The sequence below is a fragment of the Squalius cephalus genome (genome assembly GCF_949319135.1).
Source record: "Squalius cephalus genome assembly, chromosome: 22".
Taxonomy (NCBI): Eukaryota; Metazoa; Chordata; class Actinopteri; order Cypriniformes; family Leuciscidae; genus Squalius; species Squalius cephalus.
The window spans coordinates 32,431,212-32,452,455 of record NC_137143.1 but is presented as its reverse complement, the minus strand read 5'-3'; the positions used below and the strand labels follow the sequence as shown (position 1 = coordinate 32,452,455).

Here is a 21,244-nt window from a genome sequence, read left to right as displayed (position 1 = left end):
TAGAAAATATGAACGATAGTTAGGGCTTCTTTTTGTATGTATAAAAAATAATATTCCCAAATGATTCCTCCCAAAATAAGCCTGTACTCCATTCATTATTTATTTTTGTTAATGGTCATGTATCATTTAATACACATCAGGTTTTTTATAGTTAGCTGAAATAAAAAAAACTAAAGCCGTGAGAAAAACATTTTCGTTATATTTTCGAAATAACGTTTTTTTTTTTTTTTATTATTATTTTTATTTAGTTTGACTACTAAAATAACAAAAATAATATACAGGCATTAAAAAAAAACTAATAAAAATGACAAAACGCACAAGGTTGCTAAAACTTTTATTAAACTTAAAATGAAAACGGAAAATATATTAAAAAAAATGTAAATATAAACAAAAGCTATAGTAGTGATATAACTGATACAAGAGGTTGCTTTTGTTACATGTTGTAATTTATATGTCCATATTTCTTGTCAGGTGATACAAATCATACAAAGAAACAGACATGAATTTATCGTTTTAAGTTTAGAGTTTGTGTGAGGGAAAATGTAACAAAGTAACTTTCATTAATCCCATGATTACAGACCAGATTTTAGAAAACAGAATAAACTGTAATGTCAAATTAAGTCAATGTAATATATATTATTTATTTATAAATAAATATCATAATAATTTGGTTTTATTCATTTATTTTCATGTTTATTTTGTACATTTTTCTACGGTCGCCAGGTTGAAACCCCAATGAGGACGTATTTTGAAAACCTTTATTTTGAAATCTGCCACAGAAGCCGCCATGTTCTTATGAGCGCGCGCTTCACAGGTCACGCCGCAGCACGAGCGCCATTACAGGTCCCGCAGTCATGCGCGCGTGAGGCAGAAGGCCGCGAGACGATTGATAAAGAATCCATTGAGGCGAAATCGAGTAAAATCGCGTTTCTACCGCACGGATTTAAATGTCTTTCGATTGACGTTCGCCATCATCAGATCGGAGCCATAATGACGTCCAGCACCAATGTGATCCAGGTGACGAACGTGTCGCCGAGCAGCACCGCGGAGCAGATGCGAACCCTGTTCGGCTTCATCGGAACCATCGACGAGCTCAAGCTCTTTCCACCAGAGTGAGTAGAAATGTGTTTCAAATCACTCCGTGTTCAATATAGAGTACATTTTATACACGTATACGGCAGTTCGGATGTATAACAATTCCCATAATGTTGTCTATTCAACTTGATTATGTGCAAAATATACATATTCATAGGCACAAAACAACCACAGTTTAGCTCAGTCTACTCTCGCTAGTGTAGATAAAGCGCACACACTACAACACAAATTCATCCGTTAAGTTTAACCGGTTAAACGGGTCATCGCTTGAGTAATATCGTTCGTTTATCTCCAGCTTGTCCACGTGTGAGCGTCAGCCCTCGTCATAATGATTTCTAATAATTAATATAATAAAAGCAGACGCATATTTTACAGTTTGGGTGCAGTTTATACAGTAGTGGCGCTTTCTTGCATAAAGGAGCCGTGACGTCACGCACGTTTATCTGCGTCATTACGTAAGCACGTTTCCGCCACATTATCCTGCTCTGGGAAATGTTAGTTATAACAATGTATTGTTATATAAAAGTCGAAATTATGGCATACTAATTAACTATAATGAAGTCGACAAAGTTTAAGTTGACATACTAAGGAGCATTTCACACAGAACTGCACTACTTTTCCGTTGTTTTTCAGTGTAAACGCGCAAGACAGACGTGTTTTTTGCGCTCAAGTCTCGCGTTTTTTTGCAGTCTCGTGCATGAAATCGCGCTCTCAAGTTAAAAAATAAGGTTTTGTTGTTATAACGCATTTCTAGACCTTGATCTAGACGTGTTCTGTGTGAACCGGCCCTAACTCATAATCATGAGATTTAAAATGAGAAATTATGAGTTATAATGATTATATTTTTATCCTAATGCGGTGGAAATGTGCTTCCGTAGACTTGTACATGCGCATTAAATGACATGCACTGCGTTTGAAATCGCACTACTCTTAACCATTAAAAAAAGCACTTTCTGTATAAGTATAAATATGGGTAGTATGAGTGACGAACTACATCCGCCATTTTGTTAGTCACATGACCTACCAGCGTCAGTTGCGGCGCTTCACCAACCATTCATAAATCCTCTCCTGTGGCCTCATGGGATAGAAAAGTGTCCATCGAATACACACTTCAGAATCTCGCCGGAAGTAGTAAGTCATCCGGGGACGTTCAGTTGACCAGAGAAGTATTCAGTATCGGACGCCACAACCACAGCTCACTTCTAGGCGTCGAACTACATTTCGACTCAGTAAATGTTGATTTCACTGCTCAGGCAGGCAGAATGCAGGGTTCTCCAGTAGCTAACTTCTGTTCTGTGCTTTTGTTGTTTTTCACCCATCGAAAAACATCTGGCGTCATCATATCTGCAGCGAAGGTAGGCCGCTGGTGGATCTGCTCTGAAGCCGGCAGATCTAAAACTGAGCCGGATATCTTGGATCTTTATGACATGCCGTAGATGATGATTTGCTCGAACATGATGAATATTTCTCTGCGGTGTTTGAAAAACTGCAGGAGGTGTGTGATCAAGTGTGTGTACATCTTGCAAAAGCATCTATATTTTCTTTCAGTGATTCTCCCTTGCCTGTGACTTCACGTGTATGTTTTGTAAAGTTCCACGAGCCGGAATCAGTCGGAGTTTCCCAGCATCTGACCAACACGGTCTTCGTGGACAGAGCGCTGATCGTCGTCCCCTTCGCAGAAGGTTTGTGCCGTTCATGTTCACTTTCAGACACGCGATCGATCCCTTCACAGTGTAGACGACGGCATTAGTGCAGTGAACCCCAGCGGCCGTCGCTCAAACCTCAACGTAGACGTACGTGTGATTGTACAGTGCCGTTCGAAAGTTTGCGATCGGTGCGATTTTATGTTTCTGAAAGAGTCTCTTCTGCTCAGCAGGGATGCGTTTATTTGATTGAAAATACAAAAAACGGTAATATTGTGAAATATCGTTTCAATTTAAAATCACTGTTTGAATATATAGTAAAGTGTCATGAATTTTCAGTGTCACATGATCCTTCAGAAATCATTCTGATGTGATGATTTGATGCTTAAGAAACATTTATGATTATTTTCAGGATTCTTGGAATATAAAAGTTAAAAAAATAAAAAGAATCTTTTGTAACATTATAAATGTCTTTACCGTCACTTTTGATCAATTTAATTAATCCTTGATGAATAAAAGTATTGATTTATTTTATTTATTTCCCCCCCAAAAGAAAAAAGTCTTTACTTTAATCACATGAATGCAGCCTCGGTGAGCATGAGACTTCTTTTAAAAACATTAATAATCATACCGATCCCGAACTTTTGAACGGCAGCGTACATTTCAGAAATATCAATGAGATGGTTGGGAATGAACCCCCTGAATGGCAGGAGCTCATGTTTAACTCATTGCCTTTCCCAGTTTAGTTTCATTTTTTTTGTTAAACTTTTCTCTTTGTCATTTGTGTGTGTGATTTTTATAGTGAACAAGGCAATTGCAGAGCCGGCAGATGTCTGAGTGTGACCCTGTAGACAAATAAAAGCGGCCAGCCCACGTGTTTCCCTGCTGTAAACTATAATCCTCTCTCTCTTGTGTCTCCAACTGAATTCACTCGAGTTCACAGACAAAGATCGATCGATCTAATCATGCAAAGCACAAATGTTTAGGCTCAAATCCTTGTTGGTTTCTACATTTCTGATTGAACTGCATGCTAATCAGACACGAGATAATCTACGGTAAGACGAGATGTAGCGCATTTCTGCATGAGTGTTTATGCACACATATATGCACACTATCAGATATAATGATAGGGCTTTCCTGTCCGTATTATGATATTAGTCCAACCTCCCTTTTTGAGTAAGAAACAGTCTGAGAATGTTCTTTTGTTCCTCTCCACATGACTGAAAAAGGCCTGAGACGCTTTTTAACGGTCGTTTCTGTTTTTTGTTGTTGTGTTTTCCAGTTCTTTTCCCTGGTTCTGCAAGTCCTGTAAACCAGGCCCAGCAGAAAATGCCACCCAACAGTTTTGTCTTCTGCAGCTTGTCCTGTTTCTCTCTCTCTCTCTCTCTCTCTCATCTCTCTCTCTCTCTCTCTCTCGTGTGTGTGTGTAAGTGATGATTGAAATGTTTGAAGTGAGATATGAATTTCAGAGGCGCTCGCCCAATGGACTCCATGCACTCACTAGACATTCATTTGTCATTTAACTCTAGATATTACTTTTTTTTTTAGCATTTGACAGTCTGTAGTTGAGTTTAAAATGGGCTTTTGCTGGAAGACGTCTTTTTTTTTTAATAATAATGTGTCTCAATCCAGCACACACATTCATTAGATAGACGAGTTTAGATGTGCTTGAAAAGGTAAAGGCAGTTTTAGCTCTCAGATAACCAGCAAAAGCCCCCTAAACAAATGTTATTTGCATTAGTCATGGTAAGTCACACCATCAGTGGATTAATAAACTTGTCATTTGATGCTGACACCCAAATCATAAACTCTGTTTTGTCTATCTTGATGTCTCTGTGTGCTTTATAGCGAAGCAGCCGACCTGAGTCGCTTGTTCATTATACAACTTATGAAACTTGAGAGCACATCCCAGTGGAGATCCGGCTGTGCTTGCTTACATTTGGTTCATGACTTAAAAAATCAAGTTCAGGTGATAACATCTTGGCAGTGTGTCTAGTGTCATTTCCTTTTTTGTAGTATTGTGCACTTCATGCTTTTGTTAAGGGACCTCATGTGTTAGCTTCCTCTGCAAAAGCGAGTACTGATGTCAGTGCAAATATAGACTTGGAAAAAAAAAGGGGTCTGTTTGTTTGTGTGTGTGTGGTGCGAGAGCCGTGGCGTGGTTTAACTGTGGCGTTTCTGTCCTGCAGGAGTGATTCCTGACGAGTCCAAGGCTCTGTCACTGCTCGCTCCAGCCAATGCCGTCGCAGGATTACTGCCAGGAGGCGGACTCCTCCCGACGCCCAATCCCGTCACATCTGTGAGTGTGCTCAGTTTAACCATCATAGAGTGAAAGTTTATCATTTTTAATCTTGCCAATTTACACGTTCAAACTATTTTAAACACAAGAGGCGAAAATCGGGACTCAAGCGTTATCTGTGCGCAGAGGGACGTGTGTTTCAGACAGCGCTTGAACACCGAATTGATTACTCTTTTGCGTTTCCTTGACCTTGAACGGACACATTCACAAAATTATGTCTAAATGCTCGTCTCGGCTGCACAATAGGGGTTACCTGTACGGATCAGCTCCCCACGGTTCAGCACGCATGTGATTCGCGGATTAACTGATAAATTTAACCATCATAAAGTGAATGTTAATAATTTCACCGTGTTTTGTCTTGCCAATTTACACTTTCAAACAATTTTAAATGCAGAAGAAGAGGCGAAAATTGGGGCTCGCGTGTTATCTGGAGAGAGAGAAAGCGCTCGAACACCGCATTGATTCCTCTTTCGCGTTTAATCAACGTGTGACATCACCGGCTGGTGTTTTTAAATCGCTAATTTAAGGGCAAAAGTCAAATCTGCGCATCCGCACGGCATTCATCATGGTGTGGCGCAGCACTGTTTTGTTTTTCGTTAAGAATAAATAGGCTAATTAACTCACCATTGAAGGCAATCCACCCCCGAATTGGTGCTAATTTGAAAGTGAAACTAAAATACGCTCGCCGCACGGGGCCACGGGTGCTCTGTTCTGCCCGTAGACAAATGGCGCATTTTAGTTTCGCTTTCAAATTAGCACCAATTCGGGGGTGGATTGCTTGAATGGGGAGTTCATTAGCCTATTATTCTTAATGAAAAACAATGACAAATTTGCTTAAATAGGCGCTTTTACATTTCGCTTTGACACCAAATATTCCTCCATCTTGTCAGTCAGTTCCTCTCTCTCGTGATGAATGGAATTGGACTCCTGTTGCTGATCTGTAGTTAGAGAATAGTGTCTGTTCTCTACCTGAACTTAATGATTTTATAAAAGAATTAAAAAAATCAAATCGACAGTGGGTGGCGGTGGGCAAGTGATGTAACCGGTGTTGCTTCTGAAACACGGTCAACGCCAACTATCGTAGCAAGCCTAACGCCCAATGGAAACACGTCAATTTCGCAAAAACTCCCATTTGGCTTAAAGTTTACGCTCGCATTAAGTGGTTTTTCCAGGCAATTCAAAAAAGGAATATTTCTCACAACTGCAGTGGTAACCGTTTTTGTGCATTTACAGTCACCTGATGTAGATGACGCGGTATGTTTAGACACAAGACAAGACGGAGTTCTTTATTAAACTCATAATAGACAAAAGTATTACAGGAATACTGGATTCCAAACCTCAAAGAAATGCCACAATCAAGAGCTTGAAGCAGAACTGTGGGAGAAACTCCTCATATGTGCCGCTCATAAGTATAAGAGTCTTTCCTTGCCATTAATGCTTGGGAAAACACGCTTGCGTCTCCTTCCATTAATAATGACTAGTGCGGTGGCTGGCATATATATAAACCTACCAACATCCGTCGCCATGATTTTTGGAAAAATACGTTTTAGTCACATAACATCTGTCATTTCGCAATAGTTTTTTATCGACATTTAGAGGGGAAAAAAAACGCAAATCTGTAATGGAAACGTGTCTAATGTAACGAGACGCTCGCCCTCTTTGGACAATAATGATGTTGATGTTTTGTCAGATTGGTGGTGTTTCTCTTGGCGGTCTTGGAGGGCCGAACTTGGACCCCATGGCAGCTCTAGCAATGGCGGCGCCCAACATAAACCCTCAGGTTTGACATCTTTCAGCTCCTTCAACAACAGACCCGATATGCTTCACTCTTTCATTAATCTGATGTGTTTTTCTTCTTAGACTTTGTCGGCTGAGCAGCTTATGAAGCTTATGGCATCCATAGACCCCAAGTAAGTCGATCAGTATCATCTAGGGCCGTATGAAAGCAGATTTGTTTTATTCTGGATTAAGCTAGTCCCAGACTAAAATGCATGTTTGAACTGAAAGCAACTTGGACTGATATATCCTAAAATATATCAGTGTCACTGTTTTGTCTTAAGATGAACACCAGTAACGTTTGTAAAAGCTACTTAAATGTCCTAATTAAGGATTAATCTAAGCCCTGTTTGTGAAACCAGTCCTTAATGTTTTATTTTAATGGTTAGATTCAATTTTAGTAATCTAAAAAGCATGTCCAAATAATTGTATTCCTGAAACGGACTACAGAATATTTTTCTCACAATTTCTTCAAGTGAAACCAAACTTTTATTTTGGCTGGTTGTGCCCTGTCATGGGGCTCTACTCGTCTAATTGAGGTTCAGTGTGTTCTCATCGGTACATTACTGTGATTGCAGGCTGAACCCTCTCGCCGCTGGGCTGAATCTGACCCCGGGACTGAAGGCGGACGCCTCCAATAAAGAGATCGAGGAAGCCATGAAGAGAGTGAGAGAAGCACAGTCTCTGATCTCCGCCGCAATCGAGCCTGGAAGTGAGTGGACAGACACTAGAGCAACTCTATATACAGTCAAACACACATTTATTCAGACACCTTCAACATTTCTCACATTATCACAGTTTATTCGCTATAGTTTAGAAAATGGTAATAATATGATGAACTCAGTTGATATTTGACTGGTTTTGTCCGTCCTTCTGTTAGACTGTCTCACACATGAATTGTTGAATATCTGTCAGCTGTTAAATTTAACTACACAATTAGATAATACCAGTTTAGCTCAACCAATCACCAAGCAATGCTTCATTCTGTTCAGTCTGTGTGTAAAAAGAGCATTAGCAATTAAAGAAAACACACTTAAGCAAAACATGATCAGCTCAAAGTGTCCGAATCATTTTTAGTCCCAGATTGTTACTGGTAGTCTCTGTATGAAGAATTATTGTGTGTAATATGTTAGTTTACTTCATTTTGCTCTCCTCACTTACATAAATGAACTATAGTGTCCTGCACACACTAGTAAAAAAAATATCAAATTATTTCTGGTGTCTGAATAATTAGTTTTGACTCTATTTTAGTTTTAAATGAGTGCGCTGTGCTAAAGCGTTTGCTTCTTCAGGTAAAAAGGATGATAAACGCAAGCGCTCGAGATCCAGGTCCAGATCCAGACGCAGGAGGTCCCGGTCCCGCTCCAGACACAGGTTCGTGAAGACGCTTTAATCAGCTATTTAAGCTGATATTCATATCCAGTCCTGGGCTAATTTGAATATGTTGTGACCGTAGGCGCTCTAAGAGTCATTCTAGACGAAGGTCTCGGTCCAGGAGCAGGAGGAGGTCAAAGAGCCCGAGGAGGAGGAGGACCGATTCACGAGATCGCAGCAGACGCTCCAGGTCCAGGTGAGTTCGTCATCAGGTCAAACTAGGGCTGCGACTCAATTCGCCTACTTAAACTACGCCCTTAAAGTCTACAGTCGCAGGTCTTTCATGCGGAGACTCGCCTCATATTAGGCTAATGCATAATGATGTATTTAAAAGTTAATGGCCAAACAGATCTTTATAAAAGTCCACGTTATTACAGATGAAATATGACACTGATAACAATAAATACATATTTTTTCTATCAGTTTAAACTTTGATTAGTCACTCAAACCTTCATCTAAATCTCTCGCAGTCGGTCGCACACATCCGCCGTGTTTTGTAGTTTAACACTTTACTCGTGTTTGAAGTTCCTCCTCCAAAGTGCAGTGGGTTGTGGGTAATATTAGCTGTTATACACTTCGAAATCCACACTTTGAAAATCCACCAGAAATAGATCATGCGTGGACTTCTGGCACACTCTCTTCAACATACTATGCTTTGGGACACACTTATTCCAATCTCACACACTGTTTAGGATGGATTGTGTGAACATTGAGACGCTGGGTATCGATTCAAATTATTCAATTTCGAGTCGCAAGCTCTCAATTCGATTTTGATTCTCGATTCAACTCAATGAATATAGATTTAATGCAAATCCTATATTTAAAGAAAAGAACAGTGAACATAAGTTTACAAGTGGTTAATAAAAAAATTAAGCCACAAAACATGATTTTTTTTCATTTTAAGTACACTTGGGTACATTAAAACAGAACCCAAATCTATATTTCAAATGCATACAATGAATAGACAGGATTTTGATGCAAGATGAAAAACTGATGCTGAAAATTGGGAAAATTCAGAACAGTCGCACGCCTTGATCAAACAGGATCAGGTTATTTTAAATAAAACACACATTAAATCTCACAGCATTAGCTGTAACATGAAGCCTATGAACAGTGGAGAAAAACTAATACTGGCTTTTGGGTGATAGAGAAATAAATATGGTTAATAATCGATTCGTGGCCTTTGAGAATCAATTTTGAATCGACCACATTTAAAAAAAAAAAAAAAAAAAAGATTAATCAAAATCATTTTTTGCCCAGTCCTAAGTAAAACCATGTCAAATGTGCTTCTGGTTTCTCAGGGTTAGTGGTGCGATGCTAGTGGTCCATTTCCTCAAAGATGTTTGTGTTTTGTTTTTGATGTAGAGATCGGAGGAAGGAGGAAAAGATCCGAAAACGTTCAAAAACTCCACCGAAAAGCTACAGCAGCGCCAGACGGTCCCGCAGCACCAGCCGGTGAGTGTACAGCCCAACCACATTATGCTTTTTTTTTTTTTTTTTTTTTAATTCCGTTTTAATGGTTATTAAATTTTAGTAATAAAAATCCCCAGTTTTGATGCATCCAAAAATCATTTAAAATTTCATTTGTATTACTGGAATCTGCATTTTCACATAGCAGGAAAAAAAAGTCCCGTTGAGTTTATTCAACCTTTTTTCACAAGTACATCTTGTGAAACTAAGGGTACGTTTACACTACAACGATGTGCTAAAAACGGAGAAGTTTTTCCTGTGCGTTTTCTGCATAACAGATGATAATGTTGTCGATACGATCCCCACTCACACAGGTCCATGAAAACGACTAAAAACCGGGATCTTACAAGGTATTTAATATACTCAATACTTAGGAAATTTAAGTCCTGGAAAACCCTTGAAAACAGACATTTGTATGACGTACTTATTAATTATTAAAAGAAAATATATGGGAAATTTATTGTTAATTTTATTGATAAAAAACAATCTTTTCACACAAAATTAAAGATGCAGTCCGTCTGATATAGTTATTTCCCATGGCTATGAGTGTGATATTGCTCCTATAAATATCCAAGTATATGATACAGCTTTTATTCTTCAGCTCAATCATATATTAATGGGAGAAAAAAATCAGTTTGAATAAGGAAAGCAATAGGGCTGGGTAAAAAATATCGATTTCTCGATTTTAATCGATTCTCATTTTTACTAACAGATATTGATTCTTAAATCCCAAGAATCAATTAGTCATCCTGTTTTCAGTTGATGAATGAATGGAACATTGTAGCGTGCATCCCATCCAATAAATCGTAATAATTTTTGTGCTTTGTTATTATTGATATGAAACAAAGTCTCAGATTTCAAATTATGTCCATTTTCTTACGAAATTCAAAAACATAAATAGCGTTTTGTCGCTGTGGCGTGAGATCGCTCCGGCTCAGCTCTAGAGAAGCACGTGATCTTCTCCTCCGCATTAATAACACCAGTTACAGCGCGAAATAAACATGAATGAGCTTCTGAAAATATGTTAAAAGATAGAGCACAACTTATCGAAATCCGTATCATGTGACATGGAGTCGCTCAATCAGTGTTTCAACCGTGGAAAGACGTCAGTAAACAATGTCATGTGCGTCACATTTACCTCAGAAAAAACATATCCAGTGACCATAAACTCGTTAGTCAGCGAGAAGAATTAACTCTAGAGAGGAGAATTTTGCTAAATATATGCAACATATTACATATTCATTATACTTTTTAATGTTCTTCAATATTTAATGCATGTTTGAATAAATCTGGCAGGTTTTTATGACAGCCACCATTTAAATGTTTATATTTCATATAACCTTATTATTATAAAAATAAATAAGTGTAATTTAAGTGTTTGTATACAAATCAGTTAATTTTTACCTTCAATATAGTAGGCTAATGAAGCCTATAGGCTACAACTGACTCCCATAGTTCACAGCATTAGTGAAGAGATTTTAAATTTACCATGTGTTGTACCTGATATCCAAAATAATCAATATTGAATCGAAATCGAATCGAATTGTGAAATTTGTCAATACCCAGCCCTAGAAAGCAATATCTTTGTCATAGTATCTATTCAATGGTTAAAGTTACCACAGTCACTGCATCTGCTGCACTTTATCTGTACCATTTTGTTTATTGGTGTATTTTTAATCCATTTACCTTTTTTAGAATTTAAAAGATAAGATATTGTTTGATAAATGAGGTCTCTGATTGTAGTGCTTAAAGTCCTGGAATTAGATTTTACAGTATCTGTACGAACCCTGTATTCTGCTGCCAAGCCAGTAGATGGCGCTGTCGTTTTGTGATATTACACACTTATATACTGAACACGTAACACGCATGTGCATGACGTAACCCTTTCTCACAGATTTGCGTTTTTGTAGTTTACGGTATCATTAAAAAAAAAAAAAAACCTGCACTTTGAAATCTGTTGTTGTGTAAATGAATAGCCAAAACGCATAAAAAGGTGTTGATAAAGTGCACCCCAAATTACTGTGGTCTACATCAGGCCAGAGCTCCTCTTGATCCAGCACATGTTTCTCTCTCCAGCAAACGGCACCGGAGAAGTCGCAGTGTGACTCGATCACCAAAGAAGTCTCGATCTCCCAAGAGAAAACTGTCCCGCTCCCCGTCTCCTCGCAGGTAACACACACACACACACACAATACTCTTAGATCGACTACAAAATTATACTGGTGTTCAAGGACAAGCATTAAGCTGGTTCAGATCATACCTATCTGACCGATACCATTTTGTCTATTTAAATGGAGAAAAATCGATCATAACTCCAGTAAACTATGGAGTGCCGCAGGGATCTGTGCTGGGCCCTCTGTTATTCTCAATATATATGCTGCCACTTGGAAATATTATAAGGAAACATGGAATTAGTTTCCATTGTTATGCTGATGACACTCAAATATATATTTCATCATGGCCGGATGAAAACGCTAAATTATCCAAATTGACAGAGTGTGTTAAAGATATAAGATTGGATGACGTGTAATTTCCTTTTATTGAATCCAGACAAGACAGAGGTAATACTTATCGGTTCAAAAAACCACCCACAAAACCTCTCACAATACAACTTTAACATCGTAGGATGTCCTGTTACTTCATCCTCTACAGTAAAAGACCTGGGTGTTATACTCGACTGCAACCTGTCTTTTGAAAATCATATTTCATATGTTACAAGAACAGCCTTTTTCCACCTTAGAAACATTGCTAAGCTACGTAATATGCTATCAGTTTCTGATGCAGAAAAGTTAGTTCATGCATTCATGACCTCGAGACTAGATTACTGTAATGCTTTATTGGCTGGTTGTCCTGCATCCTTAATAAACAAGCTACAGTTAGTCCAAAATGCCGCCGCTAGAGTTCTTACTAGATCAAGAAAATATGATCATATAACACCAATTTTATCATCACTGCATTGGTTACCTATAAAGTCCCGTATTAACTACAAGGTATTGCTACTGACTTATAAAGCCCTAAACGGCTTAGCTCCAGTCTATTTAACCGATCTTCTATCGCCCTATAATCCATCGCGCTCTTTAAGATCACTAAATTCGAGGCTTTTGGTCATTCCTAGGATATCCAGATCCACCAAAGGAGGGAGAGCATTTTCACATTTAGCTCCAAAACTCTGGAATAGCCTTCCGGATACTGTTCGTTGCTCAGACTCGCTCTCCCAGTTTAAAACTAGATTAAAGACGCATCTCTTCAGCCAGGCATTCATATAATACTTTTAATCTTACAGTTAAATCCGGCCTCTAGTTCATAAACGCCAGAGGAGAACTGGCCCCCGACTGAGCCTGGGTTCTCCCAAGGTTTTTTTTTCTCCATTAGGTCCTGATGGAGTTTTTCGGTTCCTTGCCACTGTTGCCTTTGGCTTGCTCAGTTGGGGATACTTAATTTAATTAATCAATCAACAATACTATTGATCATCATTACCAAACGTGGGCGTTTTCCACTAGAAACAAACACTGATGTACTATTTTATTTAATACTGTGAAGCTGCTTTGATACAATCTGCATTGTGAAAAGCGCTATATAAATAAAGTTGACCTGACTTGACTTGACACACACACACACACACACACACACACACACACACGTCTCCTTTCTCAGACCCGCCTTAACCCCAAAAACCGCATGTTTCTCTCAGACACAAGAAAGAGAAAAAGAAGGATAAAGACCGCGAGAGAGACCGTGACCGAGACAGGAAAGACGATCGGGAAAGGACTCGTGAAAAAAGGGAACGTTCCACCAGCAAGAAGAGCAAAGACAAAGACAAGGACCGGGATCGAGACCGGAAGTCTGACAGTGAGAAGGGAGATGTGAAGGTACGATTAATGTTGATCAGCCGTGACGTCATTCTGTTTTAGAAACGGTTTCTATTTCTGCCACGTCACGGCTTGAGCAACAGAATACAAAGTGTGACCATTATAACCTCATTTACTGATTATATGCTGTATTTCATGTTAATTGGTGACACTTTACAATAAGGTTCATTAGTAAACATTAGTTGATGTATTAACGAACATGAACTAACAATGAGCAATACATTTGTTACACTATTTATTAATTTTTGTTAATGTTAGTTAATAAAAATCCAACTGTTCATGTTAGTTCACAGTGCATTAACTAATGTTAACCAATACAACCTTTGATTTTAATAATGTATTAATCATTTATTAATATTAATTTCAAAAAGTATTGTTCATTCTTAGTTCATGTTAACTAATGAACCTTATTGTAAAGTGTTACCAAAAGAGTTTGATTATCATTGTGTGTGATATTTATAGCCATACTGTTTACACCTGGTCATTTCATCTGATTTGTTAAAACGGTTTCGTTTACACTTGCCCACATAAATGTGTCTCCGCAAAACGGATATGAATCCGATCTTCAGTTCCCACGCTATATGCAAATTTAGCGGAGTTTACGTCAGCGAAAGCAACAGATATGAGCTGTTTTTTGTTTTTTTTATCATCAGCTAAATTCAATAGGAGAGAGAGCGGCATCAGCACCGGTAAGAACATTTAGTCTCACTACTTTTAATGAAGAAGATGATTGTGTGTTAAGCGTCTGCGACTTGCTTTCTGTTTTACTAGCGGCAGTTTGCGCGTTGGCTTGCTAAATGCGTGTTGCGGTAGCGCCGTAACATCTGGCTATAATATGTCCTGTAGCCTATAATGCGCTCTCATGTGTTTATTTTCTAACATTTTGGGAGGAGTAAAATTTACATATGGGGTTTCAACAACCAGATGCGTTCACACTTGTGCAGTTTCATCTGGAACGTGTCTCAGATCTCCTGATGTGGTTTGAGGGATCGGATTTAAATCCGTGTCAAAAGTGTTTCGGAGGGCATTTTACACATGATCTTAAATAAATTACAGGAAATTAGGTATTCTATATTGAATTGTCACTCAGTATGTATTTTTAATGTTAAAATGGTGTAATATGTTTTAATTTATATATCCATTTTGATGCGAGGGCAGTGCATTTGCATAGAAGCTCCGCCCACATGCTGTTCTGATTGGGTGTTTTTTTTGTTTGTTTTTTCGCATCTGGACAAATTGCTTGTCGCTGGACTCCTGCCACATGGCATCTGATTAGGATGGTTAATTTCTATTTTGTTAAAATCCCCTGTAGTCAATAATTGTATCCCTTAACTCGTCTTTAACCACCAAAATTACATATTTAAACGTTTTTTCTTTGAGGAAAGTATCTTGAATGTAACTCGACACCCTTGCCTCATTTAGTATGTGCGGTTCTATGAATATGCAAATGAGCCCCGCCTCCACTCACTCACTCAGCTCAGAGATCCACTGGTTGACGATCACACGTTGATCTGATTGGTTACAAGGTAGTTTGTGACGTCAGAAACACCAGCGATTTCAAAGCGTGTTTTTGAGACTGTCTTTGGTTCACTGCAGTTTTAAGGAGGAAATACTGTCGACTTATGAACTTACACATGGTTTGTCTTAAAGCATATTAAAAACACCACATAGATGTATAGAAGCTGGACGTATACAAACAGGGTCAGAGTTTGCAGATTCTACCCGACCTAAACAGCTCGATGACGAGGCATATTAAAATGCAGATAAATATCGTAGATGCGTTTACAGTGCAAGGCTTGTTGCGACTTTCCATTGTCGATTGCAATACCCGTTTCAACCACTAGCTTGTCAACATTACATTCTGCACCTTTAAAACTGCTTCTGAATTCTGTATACCGCAGGTGACCAGGGATTACGACGAGGAAGAGCAGGGCTACGATAGCGAGCATGAAGAAGAGCGAGAGAGAAACTCAGACGCCGCTTCATCGCCGCAGGGCAAAGAGCCTCAGGTAGACAGTGCCGATGATGCGGGTCGTGGCGAGTCGGACGGAAACAGCGAAGACCAGCGAGACGAAGACATGGACATGAGCGACTGAACCAGCCCTTTCCCACTGATCAGTGTTTGAGATGTATTGTTAAATAGAGTTTAGATGGAGGAAAGCTCGTCCTAGATCAGTCTAAAAACTTTCCCCTCTGAACTCGCTCATTCCCTTTTTGGTTTTTTTAAAACTCTGCATCCTCAGAATCTGCTGTATTTACTGGTACATGCTCGTCTTAAAATGTTCTCTCCGATTTTATTGCTGTTTCTTTCGTCATGGATGATGTGGAACGGTGTTATACTGTAAATTTAGTGTAGAAAGTCGATTTCTCCCTGAAAAATACAACCATTCGCTGTGTCTGTTTGCAGTTTCTATTTAAAGCAATTACACTCTGATTAAAAGTGCTTGGATAACATTGTCAAGCAGTGTTTTTTTTTCTTTTCTTCTTTTAATGATATTGCATTCGTTTTTTTATAGTTAGCCTCAGTTAGGTGGAAGGTGTTTGTCTTTTTAAAGTTGCAGAACGTTTGTGAAACCACGTAAACTGGATTACTTTCTCTCGCAGGTCTTTCGACAGTCCAGCTGTATCTGCTGCGATGTGTTTATCTGTAGTGAACACACCGTCATCATAGACTGTAGTTTGCTAAGAAACTGATTTATCTGTACGGTTTGCAATGTTACAAAAATAAAACTTCATAAAAAAAATTCTTGGCTTCTATTTTCTCCATTGCTATAGGCATGTTAAGAAGAAATTATACACTCACCTTTGAGTCTTGATTCCCGTTGTATCCAAAGTATTTTTGAAGGTCTTTTGTCTGCTTTCAATTTGTCAAGTCCAACATTTTTGCGGTGACTGAATTCAAATATTCATGCGCGCGCACTCCAATCTAATGGCGCGAAATTCTGAGGTATGACTTTTCACACATTATATTAACGTAATAACACATGACTGGTTTAGTCGAATGCAAAAAGTTAACGCTACCCATAGAATTCAACAATAATAGGAGTCAAAAGTAACTTAAAGCTAACAAGAGTTCTATACTTTACCTGAAAATTGCCTTAGCTTTAGCTACGAAAAAAAAGTCCAATGCAATATACATAACATTCGGCACAGCAGAACCATATTAAAGTTATATTTAAGTTTTCTGAGGCATACGAGTGGAATAATCAGTGGTCTGAACAGCATTTGCATAAATTCGTGGAATATCTTCCCGCTGAACGCCGCGATTGACCAATCAGAATCAAGTATTCTGAAAATTGCCGCTGATATATTTCTAGAACTACTTTGAGAATTTTTATTGAACCAGTTTTTAAATTTACTTCAATCTTAAGTTAATATTTCATCAGCTAATTTCTAAAACGACAACATTTACTTTTAAGAACAATTAAATGTGGATACTTAAAAGTGAACCAATTACATTTTAATTGAGTAGCGTTTTGACACCGTAGGTCCTACCCATAGTTTAGAAATACAATTCTCTGTAACGTTACCTTTTTTTCACCTGGGTTAAATGTTTACATCTTTAAAACACCACCCTTGTCACCCCTCACGAGTTTGACTATCATCTTGCTAATAAAACAGTTTGACCAAAACAAGTCCTCACAAGAGATTGATACGTGGACATTTTATTAATTACAATTTGTCATGTAAAAGTCCAGCAGGTTCATACAAGGTTCCTGCTGTACATCAAGGAGTTCAATGCATCTGGGAGAAAATCTGAGTACTGAAGACATAAAGCAAATCTAAAAACAATGAAAACAAACACAGGGAAAGAAGAAGCTGGTATTAAAAATAAAAAAGGAATACAGCAAAACACAAGAGTTTTCCACACTAGCCAGTAGTGGGTCATGGAAGTGTAACTTGCAGCTTGTTTCCATTCTGAAGAGGAGAAAAAACGAAACACAAGAAACATAAAAATATTTTTTTTTCCAATGGGATTTTGCTGGTGCAAACATGACAGGAGTTCCTTTTCCCTCGGCACACAGCAAAAACATATAAAACACTCCAGTAAGATGTCGTTGCCGTCACAGTAATATCTCAATAAACATACTCGTCAGTTATACAGGTCAATTATACTACATTGGAAAACATTTTTAAATTTAAATTATTTACATCCATCTATCAAGGTGAAAAAGTGAAACCAAACCGACGGGATGCAGCGGCTGAAAGTTCCCGTCCATCGGAACGTTCCTGCTACATTTACATCCGGCTCTGTACGTCGTTCCTCCCGGTTCAGGAACACTAGTTATTAGGATGTGAGAAAGCAAAGTGAAGGAGAAAGTGACAAGCCCATTTCCCATAATGCAACAGAAACACAAAGGACAAGCTGGTATTTACACTGTAGAAATGACATATACATTGTATTCGGTGACAAACAATTCAAATCATGTACACACACACACACACACGCTTCTTTCCTAAATATACACGTTTCCTTTAAGTGAAGTATACAAGTTTGTAACAGTTGTACAAAGATATATATATATATGAAAACGCGGCTTATGTAATAATTTATAATGCCATATTTCCTGCCAGTTACAGTGATGTGAAGTGTTTCTAGCGTATCGTATATGTCCTGAGCTCCACACATCTGCGCTTCGTCCTCGTGAAACTCAGTTTTATCATGTAGTGCAGCTGCGAACGAGGAACCCGTTTTCCTTCCGCACGATCCCTTTGTGTCCGTGTTTACAAGTGTTTTCTACATGAAACTCGTTGGTCTCCATCCGCAAACGTCGTCTCGGGAGATGGGAGGAGGTGGAGACGGGGTCGACGGGGTAAGTTGGGACAGCTCAGAGGTCTGGGAAGCGGCTGGGATCCTCTTTGTATTCGCTGGGAATCGTGAAAATGGACTGGTCGAACTCGTCGTAACGGAACTCCTGAAAGGTCACGGTGGCTGTGATGGTGGGGAAAACCGGGATGTCTGCGGGCGGGAATCACATCATCATCATCATCATTGTCGTCGTAACATAACGCAGTGTGTTGGAATTAGTGCTGTCAAATCGATTAATCGTGATTAATCGCATCTAACATAAAAGTTTGTGTATATATATATATATGGATGTGCTGTCAACGTTAACGTGTTTCCATTTCATAAAAAGATGCCATTAAATAAGTATTTAAAATATACTGTCTTTACATTAATTTGGAGATTAACAGTGAGATTATTAAAATATATAAAAAACATAAGAACTTTGGTTTTTAATTGCGCTTAAATCGCGATTAATCACAGAAAAAATTGTGATTTAATCTAGTTAATTTTTTTATCGATTGAAAGCACTAATATATATATACACACACACACATATACATATATATATATATATATATTAGGGCTGTCAGACGATTAATCGCATCCAAAATAAAAGTTTGTTTTTACATAATATATGTGTGTGTATGGTGTATAATTATTTTCTATATATAAATACACACACATGCATGTATATATTTAAGAAATATTTGCATGTATATACTGTGTATATATATTTATATTATATATAATTTATATTATATATAAATATTTTATATATAAATAACACATTTTTCTTAAATAGATATGCATGTGTGTGTATTTATATATAGAAAATAATTATACTCCATACACACACATATATTATGTAAACACAAACTTTTATTTTGGATGCGATTAATCGCGATTAATCGTTTGACAGCCCTAATATATATATATATATATATATATATATATATATATATATATATATATATATATATATATATATACACACACACACTATATAAAAGCCAAACAATCTGTTACTGTAATCTCCTATTATCAATGTAAAGCTGCTTTGAAACAATCTATATTTAATATAATAATATACATTTAATTATATATTTATAATATAAAGCGCTGTATAAATGAAGCTGACGTTACACTGCCGTTCAAAAGTTTGGGATCGGGATGATTTTTTATGTTTTTAAAAAGTCTCTTATGCTCACCATTTATTTGATCAAAAATACAAAAAAAACGAATATTGTGAAAAACTATTACAATTTATAATAACTGTTTTCTATTTGAACATATTTTAATATGTAATTTATTAACTAAACATTAAACACTACCGTTCAAAAGTTTGGGGTCAGGACTTTTTTTTTTCTTTTTGTTAAAGAAATGAATACTTTACTTCATCAAGGATACATTAAATTGATCAAAAGTGACAGTAAAGACATTTATAATGTAATAAAAGAATATGATAAATGTGTGTGTTTACCTAATTTGACAGGAAATCCAGGTGGGAGCTTCATCTGAACAAATTCTCTGAGTTTATTAAAGTGCTTGAAGGGTGCGATGACCTCCAGAACATTTAACAGCCTGTAAAACAAGTGGAATGAGACGTGATCATCAGTGGACATGCGGAGTCTCGGGAAGGAGTGAGCGCGGGACACTTACGACTCGATGCCCAGAGGGAAGTCTTGACTCATGGCCACCGTCGCCTTGAAGTTCTTCTTGCTCTCTTTACACACGAGCTCTCGGCCCAGATGAGGAGCCCTGCGGACACCACAGAACAACATGTGGACTCGTGCACTCTCTGTAAAGCTGCTCTGAAATGATGTGTATTGTGAAAACGCTCATATGTGACGTACTTTCCCGTCTCAGCGGTGATGTATTCCTCCCAGGAGATCGTGTTCGGAGACGGAGCGGTCAGCGACTGACGCCTCGTCGGCTATCAGGACACAGAGAGAGGAGACATTATTACACTAACTTTAGAGAGGGTCTATTATGCTTTTAACAGTTTCAACTTTCTTTAATGTTGGAGTTCGATCATGAAAGAGTTCTTCTGTTCCTGAACTCCTGATAAATAAAGGGGCGGGGCCTGGGTGAGTTAGTTAGTGGTGTGTTAAACTGGCGGTTATGGAAAGGGGCGGGACATTTCCCAAACACACTCGAAGCGCTCGACCAATCACAACACACTGCTCCAGCCGACCAATCAGAGCACAGTGTGCTTTAAGAAGGAGGGGCTTCATAGAGACAGGAAGTAAACAGAGCGTTACTGACAGACTGGGAAGAGAGGAGCCGCAACAATGGAGAATATGAGGAGAATAATCAACATTCAAGCAGGAAAACCTGCTCTAGTGGAGCAGGGATGGGCAACTTCGGTCCCGGAGGGCCACTGTCCTACAGAGTTTAGCTCCAACCCTGAAAAAATCACCTGCCTGTAATTTTCTAGTAATCCTGAGGACCTTGATTAGCTTGTTCAGGTGTGTTTGATTAGGGTTGAAGCTAAACTCTGTAATACAGTGGCCCTCCAGGACTGAAGTTGCCCATCCCTGTAGTAGAGCCTGAACACAGCAAAACACAGGATAATAGGTTCCCTATAATTATGCTTTTTTTATTTGACCTTACTTTTAGTGTGTTATATAGGTGTTTGTGCATGTAAACCATAGACTGTAAAAAAAGATGGACGCCGCCCCTTCGCTCTCTTCCATTGATGAGAACTGAAGCCGCCAGTGTCCCGATATGGCGCTGACATATTGGAACTTGAGTCTGCGCAGTAGCGATCTCGGGACCAGACCTGTGCAGTCGTGAGCAGGAAGTAAAGCCGCGAAATCAACGCTCCGCCCTCACTCTCGCCGAATGCACTCAGGGAGAGTGGATTCTGCACACTTTTTAAAAAATTGATTGCAGTATGACAAGAGGCTTTTTAAAATAAAGTAAATAC

The 21,244-nt window shown here is 38.3% G+C and overlaps 2 protein-coding genes across 5 annotated transcripts in view; one reads left to right on the top strand and one right to left on the bottom strand.

Annotated features, from left to right (window-relative positions):
* Positions 1–782: 782 nt before the first annotated feature.
* On the top strand, positions 783–15,936 carry srsf11 (serine and arginine rich splicing factor 11). Of its 4 annotated transcripts, XM_079857822.1 has the most exons (14): positions 783–1,112; positions 2,644–2,777; positions 4,928–5,037; positions 6,728–6,817; positions 6,898–6,947; positions 7,392–7,525; positions 8,106–8,187; positions 8,270–8,383; positions 9,553–9,642; positions 9,972–10,007; positions 11,734–11,826; positions 13,349–13,526; positions 14,180–14,215; positions 15,428–15,936. In XM_079857822.1, exons 1-14 carry the CDS (start codon positions 796–798, stop codon positions 15,620–15,622), a joined length of 1,659 nt encoding a protein of 552 aa, XP_079713948.1. In that variant the 5' UTR covers positions 783–795; the 3' UTR covers positions 15,623–15,936. The 4 variants fall into 4 exon arrangements, with proteins under 4 accessions (XP_079713948.1, XP_079713950.1, XP_079713951.1 ...); XM_079857824.1 differs by lacking the exon at positions 14,180–14,215; XM_079857823.1 differs by lacking the exon at positions 9,972–10,007 and having other exon boundaries at positions 784–1,112.
* ankrd13c (ankyrin repeat domain 13C) overlaps positions 15,562–21,244 on the bottom strand; it is a 25,904-nt gene continuing 20,221 nt past the window's right edge. Inside the window, exons 10-13 of the mRNA XM_079857827.1 lie at positions 20,169–20,248; positions 19,975–20,073; positions 19,796–19,896; positions 15,562–18,486 (exon numbers count right to left, since the gene is read on the bottom strand). Of these exons, the coding sequence (XP_079713953.1) occupies positions 18,356–18,486; positions 19,796–19,896; positions 19,975–20,073; positions 20,169–20,248 (411 nt within the window). The 3' untranslated portion in view covers positions 15,562–18,355. The remainder of the gene's footprint in view (positions 18,487–19,795; positions 19,897–19,974; positions 20,074–20,168; positions 20,249–21,244) is intronic.